The sequence below is a fragment of the Solanum verrucosum genome, unplaced genomic scaffold, assembly GCF_900185275.1.
Source record: "Solanum verrucosum unplaced genomic scaffold, falcon-dt-bn FXZP01000113.1, whole genome shotgun sequence".
Lineage (NCBI taxonomy): Eukaryota > Viridiplantae > Streptophyta > Magnoliopsida > Solanales > Solanaceae > Solanum > Solanum verrucosum.
The window spans coordinates 318,788-328,330 of NW_026020105.1; the positions used below are offsets into that span (position 1 = coordinate 318,788).

General features: G+C 33.2%; 1 protein-coding gene across 1 annotated transcript; it reads left to right on the top strand.

The window, feature by feature from the left end:
• The first annotated feature begins 7,586 nt into the window (after positions 1-7,586).
• LOC125825279 (amino acid transporter AVT3C-like) lies at positions 7,587-8,890 on the top strand. Its single transcript, XM_049504630.1, has one exon. It carries the CDS (start codon positions 7,623-7,625, stop codon positions 8,886-8,888), a length of 1,266 nt encoding a protein of 421 aa, XP_049360587.1. The 5' UTR covers positions 7,587-7,622; the 3' UTR covers positions 8,889-8,890.
• The last annotated feature ends 653 nt before the right edge of the window (positions 8,891-9,543 follow it).

The following is a 9,543-nucleotide window of genomic DNA, read 5'->3' on the forward strand; positions in this document are numbered from 1 at the left end:
GGGAACGAAAATATATGTATATATACAATTTTATCTCGTTTTATACAAACACAAACGCATTTTATACAATTTGCGTTTTTTTGTATAAAGTGAGAGAGGCGAGTGAGAGAGCGAGATCTGGGAGAGTGGCGAGCGAGATCTGGGAGAGGGGAGAGAGGGGAATGAAAATATATGTATATATACAATTTTCTCTCGATTTATACAAACACAAACGCACTTTATACACTTGCGTTTGTATAAAAAAACGAGAGAGGCGAGGGAGAGAACGAGAGTAGCGAGCAAGATTCACTAGGAGAGAGGTGAAATAGCAACAGTTTGCTATGAGGTACAATTAAATCAAACTATATTTATAGCATTTAATTTGAATTAATAGTTTGCTATTATATACAATTTTCCCTTTATTAAAGGGGGAAAGGACAAATATACATCCGATCTATCGTCTGTATACTTTTAGGACATTGATATTCTTACAGTCCAAATTTTGGAGCGTATATACCCTTTTTATTAACAAAAAGTGAGACACGTGTCACATTCTTAAACAACCTACCCGATATTTATTAAAAGATCCACCCAAATTAATTTTAAAAATCCATAATAATTTGCTTCTTACAACAGAGCACCTAGGATGAAACTTAAAGCTACTATGAATATTCAGATTCTTCACAAGTCTTGTTTAACTAATATTCCATCACTAAGCCAAGAAGGAATGGTGACATGAGAGCAGTGGCGTAGCTACAGTGTCCCGAGGGTATCCAATCCTTCATCGGAAAATTATACCGTATAAATAAATAAAGTATTATTTCTAACGGTTAAATTTAATAGCAATATGCTATGTCCCAACGGTGAGATTGTTTTTTTAATATGTAGGAGTGGGTTCGAATCTCCACAACTGCATTTTATAATCATTTTAAATAGAACACTCTTATTTTATTATTCATTAACTTATTTTTTTAATTGTCTAAGCTAATTAAATTACATTCTTAATTAGACATTTAAGTTTAGTAGCTACTTGAATTTTCAATGAATGTGATTTTTTATTTCTCTTCATTAAATTTGAAATAAAACTTAAATGTAATTATTTAATTAAAGTTAATAAACAAATTTTAAACTACTATAAAGCTACTAAAAGCGAACAAAAGAACACCTCATTTGATTCTGCTTCCATTATTCATATCTCGTTATTGTTGTCATCACCGTAGATTAGTGAAAGCTTGAAACGTAAAAATGATTTCATTTTAGGCTTAATCCTCCCCCCCCCCTTTTTTATTTTTTTTCTTTTTTCGTTCGCTTTATATTAAATTTGTCAAGACCCGAGTCTACACCCTGGACGTGACCGGCACTCAAGAACCATTGATGCTCCCCAAGCGAACCCTCATTCTGGCTAACTACAAGCGGAAGACTAACTTAAGCATGCAAAAGCTTAAAACTGAATAAAATTCAATAAACTCAACTTTTCAAAACTTCAACTCAAATGAACAACTTAGAATAAAATAATATATTCAACTCGCCATAAAATAGGCAAATTAAGTCTTTAAAACATTTAATAAAATAAATGAATAATACAGACTTCTCAACTATACTGACTATCTATGAAGCCTCTAACTGATAACGATGGAAATCAGGACAAGACTCACGACATATTGACTGAACTAAAAAGTAAATGAAATCCTCTGAAAGCAAGGAGACTCACCATAGCTAACTCGAACTCTCAGATGTATCAACGAAGCTCCTATTGATGATCCTGAATACCTGTATCTGCATCATGAAAAGATGCAGGCCAAATGGCTCAGTACGTGGAATGTACGAGCATGTAAGAGGAATTTTAAAGCATAAACATAAGCTTGAACTTTGATAAAAAGGAAACATACTTACCTCTTCTCAAACTTACTCAACTCAAGGAATACTCAAGGATACTCAAAACTACTCAACTTACTCAACTTAGAAGTATTCAAGGATAAGATACTCAACTCAGAGATTAGATACTCAATTCAAAGAATATGATATTCGACTCTGGGTACTCAACTCTGGATACTCAACTCAATATAAAGCAACAATACGCATGCAATATATGGAAAGCTTTATAAAATAGTACAACAACTTAGTTCGTTAAAGAAAATGCAATAACAAACTCAATTTTACTTATATAATAAAGTAATATAATTTTTGTGGGAGTTTCTCTAACCGACAACCATCACTTAAGAGCTATAGTGATGATACGGAACTTTACCTCACGTTACCAAGGACCATCATATACCTTGCCATCAGTATAGGACCTAACTGAACTTAGTGAATCCACCAGTCTATGCAAAAAGGATTCATCTAAAAAGTATGACCTTTTTCTACCAATGATGGCTACATGGTTTATGGGGGCTTGAGTTAATATGAACTCGCATCCCCATATCAGTGCTCAATACTACTCCCAAAATATACTTAGCTCATCTGTTTTTAAAACAACTTCTTCTCTGGTTTGAGATAATTACTCAAACTTAGCTTAAAAGCTCTCTTGGAATCAATGTTCCTTTTTCTTGCTCAAAACTCTTTTGGAAATCTCAATTTCCTCTCATCTTAAATGTGAAAACATTTACTCTTGGGAATACTTAGTTCCCATATATCATTTTAAAGAAAATGAACTTTACTCTTACTCATTACTCAATTTCAAAGCTTAAGTCTTAAAACAAAGTTTAAACATTTGTAAAAGACTTCTTAAAATATGGTTCCTGCCGAATGATGGACATGAACGACTCAATGCAAGGTTTTCAATAACCATAGATAGAACTCAATACTTGGAACTCAAGAACTTCAATGATACTACTCATCTCAAGATTTTTCGACTTATAGTATTCATGCGGAATTATGGGCATGAAATATTCAACTCAAGTACTCAAAGATGCTTCTCAAAAGGGATTAGGAACTCAACACTTAAAGGCTTAGAACTTGAAGATACCACTTCTCTGAAAGATGCTCAACTTACGAAGTTTATGCGAAATTATGGGCATGAAACAACTCGACTCGATGGTCTACATAACTATATGGAACTCATGTATACGACTCTTCTTATTCTCTGACTTACTTCCTCAAAACTTAGTTCAAATCGATAGTTGATCTCAAAGGATTCACAATTGAACTTAAATGTTTTCTTGAACTCTACTCTTAACTCTCTCTTGAATGTGAATTATGAATTCAAGAGTTATAGTTCATGATAAGAAAGATCTCATGAGGACAAGGTAGACTCATGAATACATTATTCTCACTCTCATACTCACTTACTCGAGTCTTGAAACAAGTTACTAGAAGTTGTAGAAGACTCCACAAAATGACTCAAAGGGACTTTCTTAGAATGTTCGAAAGAATTCTCAAAACTTAACTCTCAACTCTACCTTGAATTTGAATTATGAATTCAAGGTTATGATTCATGTTTCTGGATGATTTCTAGATGTTTAGAAGTCATTTAGAGTAGTTAGAATCAATAGGAAGTGCTAAAACACTTTAGAAAGACTTAAACAGACTGAATGATGAAAAACTGGTGAAAAATGACGATCTGGGGCATCCTGGGCGCATCCTGGCGCCAGTCCCAGCTTACTGGGGCTCAAATCTGGCGCGCCACCCCAGCCTTCCTGGCGCTATGGGGGCGCATCGCGCTACCTGTTCCTTAGGCAAAAATTTGACGAACTTTTAGTCTCATTTTCTGATCTTAAATCGATTTTAATCGATTTCTTCTCTCAAGTTTTCCTTAGATTCAATCACCCAACCTAAGTACACACTAATCCACTCAAAACAATCACTTTAATCTCAAGATATCATCAAAACCCCAACAAAACAAGATTTAAAATGAACTTCAAGAACACATATCAAGAACTTAAATCCTTCAACTTTTTTTGAGAATGAAACTTCGTTGAAAATAATATGTTTGGCATGTGGGTGAAGAAACCCATCACTATGGAAGCTACATACCTCTTAGGGATCAAACCCATGGCGACAATCCGCAACAACTCTCAAGAATTTCGACGAACACTTCGATCCTTTCTCTTTTATCCTCTTATCTCTTCTTCTTTTCTCTTCTTGAACTCTCAACTAAAAACCTAGGCGTATATTAGGATTATAAAACTGAACCTAATCATATTAGACCCCTAAAATATTACTAAAAACGAATTAAATCTGATTGGGTAAGGAAAAGACCAAAATACCCCTCTAAAATCCGGTTTTGACTTTCCTTATCTAGACAGCCCAACTTCGAATGGACATATCTCCCTCATACGAACTCGAAACTGAGAAAACTCGGTGGCGTTGGAAAGATAATTCAAATATTTTCCCTACGGTATCTGGTATCACACGTAACTCATATTGATATAGAAGTTATGGTCGTTTGAAGTCGACCCAAAACTCATACTTAGCTTAACTTGCAAAATTTCAGATTTTGCTATTTCCAATTTAATTCTTTTTGGAACTCAAGGTGCTACATATAGTGACCTTAACACTTAAGAAATTTTTAATTCCTTGGTAAAATCTCATTCACTACGAAGAACGGTTCGAGTCTTAATTCGAAATTTTTTTCTGGGGTGTTACAAAATTAAACACAAATATTAAGCTAAATAATATGCAGTTTGATTTTCAAAATTTTGGAACATTTATTTGTAAAAAAAAAGTAATATTAATATTATGTAGTTCAATTTTAATTTCTTCAATGCATCCATTCATCGAAAAAAAATTACTTATGTAATATATGGACACCCTTCATAAAATTCCTAGCTTCGCCATTGGATGAGTGTACCCAATCTTAGCTCTCTTTTTTGTTGCAGTCTGATGAAGAGTTAGGGTATTAGCAATGACATTTCCTTATTTCAATCAGGTATTACGAATCTTGAACTTTAGCAGTTGAAAGAGAGGATTTCAAAGATAAGAATATATTATAGTAAAAGGAAAAACCCTTCTTAGTTACATTGTTGCTCTGTTTTTTCATGATAATTCATTAGGAAAGAGCAATATATTTTGAGGAAAAGTTGAAATAATCAGGTGATATTATGATCCTAAAAAACAAAAATGATATTATAAGATAAATTCCCAAACATACATAATTATCTACTCATTCTCAACAAACTTAAACTAATTCAAAGGGTACTTCTCAATACTCATTTCTAGATGAAAAATAAAGGAGTGTGGTCAAGATCACTCATATGTTATACCTTCTGCTTACATCTCTCTCTCAAAAAATAAAAGAACTACTTTCTCTGTCCCATTTTAGGTGGCACTTTCAGATTTCGAGATTCAAACAAGTCTATCTTTAATCATAAGTTTTTTATACATCTTTTAAACATTTTAAATTATTAATTATAGTACTTTTTACGTAGTTCACACATATATAAATTTCATTTCAAAAATTTGAAGATTCCAGGGGTAAATTCTTGATCAAACTTAGTAGGAGTTTGGCCATGCGATACCATATCATGATATGGTATCATGAGATGGAATCATCGTTTGGACATGCGATTTTACACTGATTCCATCTCATGATTCCATATCATGAGATGTGATACCATATTCTCCAAAAGCCATGATATGGAATTATATGGGAATTCCATATCATGATTTGATATATTTTAATATAAAAATTGATCCACGAGTTTATATTTTGTTAAAACAACCCTACATTTATATATACTAACCATTTATTTCATATGTAAATAAAATTTATAATCACAACATTACTTTTTAAAATTTATTATTCTCACCAACATAAAATTTATTATTCTCACCAACATATAGTGTTGGTTCGATTGATGGAACATATATAGAAGGGGAGCTTCCTAAAGTGGTGCAACAAGCATATCGTAATCGCAAAGGAAGAACATCACAAAATGTCTTATGTGCTTGTGATTTTGATATGCGATTTACATTTGTTGCTGTTGATTGGGAAGGTACTGCACATGATAGTAAAATACTTGAGAATGCACTTGTTGAACCAACGTCACAATTTTCATTTCCGCCACATGGTAACTTTAAATTACGTCCTTAGAATAAATATTATTTATTTACACAAAGTTGTCTCATATACGTCACATATGCTTTTAGTAATTCTTTTTAAAATGTTTGTTGGTAGATAAACATTATGTTGTTAATGCTGGTTTCTGAAACACAAAAAGATTTTTAGCTCCATATAAAGGACTACGCTATCATTTGCAAGATTACTAAAGAAATGAAAGAGAGCATCAAAATGCCAAAGAACTGTTTAATTATAGGCATTCATCTCTGCGCAATGTGATTAAACGGACTTTTGGAGCTTGGAATAATAGATTTGAAATACTGAAATAAGGCATGAACCATTATGATATTGATACACAAGTGAAAAATGTCATAGCTTATGCAGTGTTACATAATTATTTGTGAGAATACCAAAGTACTGGTGAAATATTTATGGTCTATGAGCATGAAGATATAGTTGCGGATGATATTGACCAACAAATGGCTCAAAGTAACAATGTTAGTTCGTCTTCTCGGTCACATGATCGAGAAATACAAGTTCAACGTGAGGAAATTGTCCGTACTATGTGGGAGGATTATATTAAAGACTAGTACACTATAATTTATGTTCAATTTTTTTTTATGAAATTAAAGTTAGATGAAACAATTACTTAAGTGGAGAACAAATAGCTTTGTAATAATTTATTATGCGATTTTATAATTTTTTGTTTATTTGATAAGATTGAATAAACAATTGGGGCTATTTTAATAGTTTTACAACTTATGAAATTTTTATGTTTATGAGAAAATATACAACACAAAAATTTCACATCGCATGTCCAAACAAAACTTCAATTTCATCTCATGATTTCATATCATGATTCCATATCGCATGGCCAAACGAGCGCTTAAATTGTTTAATTCTCGAAAAATGAAAAGTGTCACATAAATTGGGACGGAAGAACTTATAATTTTGTCCAAATACAGAAATAAATGACAGATATTGAAGAGGACGAAAACAAATACAAAAATAGCAACCATTCTGAAGAATAAAGATGACAATTTTCATTTATCTAAATAATGAAAAGGATTGATGTGGCAACAACAATTGAGTAGCTACTTTGAGAAAATGTGTGTTCTACACAATTCTAGTGAGCAACTCTTTAGCTATTCTGATTTCTTTTTTTGTTGTCGTAAAACTTACTTTTTATTTTCAGAAAAATATTTAGCATGCTTTACAGTTATTTGATTATTTAATATTTTCTCAAAATGAAAATTCTAACGAATGAGACGCTTAAACCCAACTAACTAAACTTAAACTCTATTAACACAAAAAAAAAAAAAAAAAAAAAAACTAAAAACACTTAAACCCTTCAAAACAACCTCTTACAACCGACCATCTGTCTTGTTTTCACAGATTTTTCCGTTTAAAAATCTGGTCTTCTGCAATTTTCTCGAAACTGTAAAATCCGCCAGCCATTTTCTCATCTTTAAAACTCCCTCTCAACTCCACGACACACTATTTTCTAACTGTCAAACAAACTCAAACATTTTCTAACACTACTATTTCATCTGCAAATCTACTATTGAGTAGTTAAAATCAATAAAGTTTTGATCTTTTCTGGTTTTTTCAACTTAAAATTGGATTCTTGATTTCATTTGGTACAATGGGGTTTGGTAAAAACAGAGCAAGTTCATCTTCCCATGTTCTGCGAATCCCAAGAGAAGATACACCACTTTTAGCAAACACCCAACACCTTTCTTCATCCTCCAAAACTTTTGCTAATGTTTTCATAGCAGTAGTTGGAGCTGGAGTTCTTGGCCTTCCTTATAGCTTCAAGAAAACAGGATGGATTATGGGTTCTCTAATGCTTTTATCAGTATCCTCTCTTACTTACTATTGTATGATGCTCCTGATCTATTCGAGGCGTAAGCTTGAATCCCATTACAAAGTTATCAAGATTTCATCTTTTGGTGATTTGGGATATGCTGTTTGTGGATCCATAGGTAGATGTACTGTTGATGCTATGATTGTTCTTTCCCAAGCTGGTTTTTGCATCAGTTACTTGATTTTTATAGCCAATACTTTAGCACACTTGTTCAATTATTCAAATCCCAAAATCTTGGGTTTGTCACCTAAAAAGGTGTATATTTGGAGTTGTTTCCCATTTCAGTTGGGGTTGAATTCAATTCCTACACTCACCCATTTAGCCCCTTTGAGTATATTTGCTGATGTTGTTGATTTGGGTGCTATGGGGGTTATTATGGTTGAGGATGTGTTGATTTTTCTCAAGAATAGACCAGTTCTTGAAGCATTTGGTGGGTTTAGTGTTTTCTTCTATGGTCTTGGTGTATCTATCTATGCTTTTGAAGGTGTTGGAATGGTTTTACCTTTGGAAGCAGAGATGAAAGACAAGGACAAATTTGGGAAAATTTTGGGTTTGTCCATGGTTTTCATTTCTTTGATGTATGGTTCTTTTGGAGTATTGGGTTATTTTGCCTTTGGTGAAGAGACCAAAGATATAATCACTACTAATCTTGGGAGGGGATTGTTAAGCACCTTAGTGCAGATTGGACTATGCATAAATCTATTTTTATCTTTCCCACTTATGATGAACCCTGTTTATGAAGTGATGGAAAGAAGATTTTGTGAAGGAAGATACTCTTTGTGGCTGAGATGGATAATGGTTTTGGCAGTCACTTTAGTGGCATTGAAGGTGCCAAATTTTGCTGATTTCTTGTCACTAGTTGGGAGCAGTGTGTGTATTGTTCTTGGCATTGTGTTGCCTGCTATGTTTCACTTAATTGTGTTCAACAAAGAGCTAAGCTGGCATGGTTTGGCTTTTGATGCTGCACTTGTTTTAATGGGTGCAGTTCTTGCAGTCTATGGAACTTACTCTTCCATGTTGGAGATTTTTGGAGTCAAAGCTTGAAGATGGCTGGCTACTTGCTTCACATTACAATTTAATTGAATCCTTAGACATATATCGCGTACTCTCTGGCTTAGGTTGAGTTCAAGTTACTCCCAAGGACATATTTACTTTTGTCATGTCATTGAGTCAGCATTGATGAATCGTGGGTTCAATAGAACTCGTTGCATATGCAGGAAAAAATAATTATAAATTGTGTATGTGTATAATAAGATCAGACTGATTCTCCTATGAGAATAAGTTTTCCTCAAGTTCCGACCTGCTTGTATTGAATTTGATTGTTCCATCAGGGATTCTACTAGTTATCCAAGAAAAATTTAGTGAGGGTTAGTAGTAGTCTCTGTAAATTTCTTGAACCAGTTCCAAGTTCGAACAAAAGACAAGGTTGTGATAGGCAATCAGCATTGACATATAACAACAACATACTCAGAATGAAATTCCACAAGTGGAATCTAGGAAGGGTAGAATGTACGCAAACCTTACCAGGTAGAAAAGTTGTTTCCGAAAGACCCTCGGCTAACATAATCATATTACAACAGTCAAAAATCATTTGAATGCCAAATTATGTGAAATGAATACATGTGATGTATATGATCCTACCACAATCCTCAATCAACTATTATCATAATAACTGGCACTCTGGCAGTCGAGTGGGAAA

What these genes read in the sequence shown, in the direction of transcription:
- LOC125825279 (XM_049504630.1), top strand. Translation starts at nt 7,623, where the DNA reads ATGGGGTTTGGTAAAAACAGAGCAAGTTCATCTTCCCATGTTCTGCGA.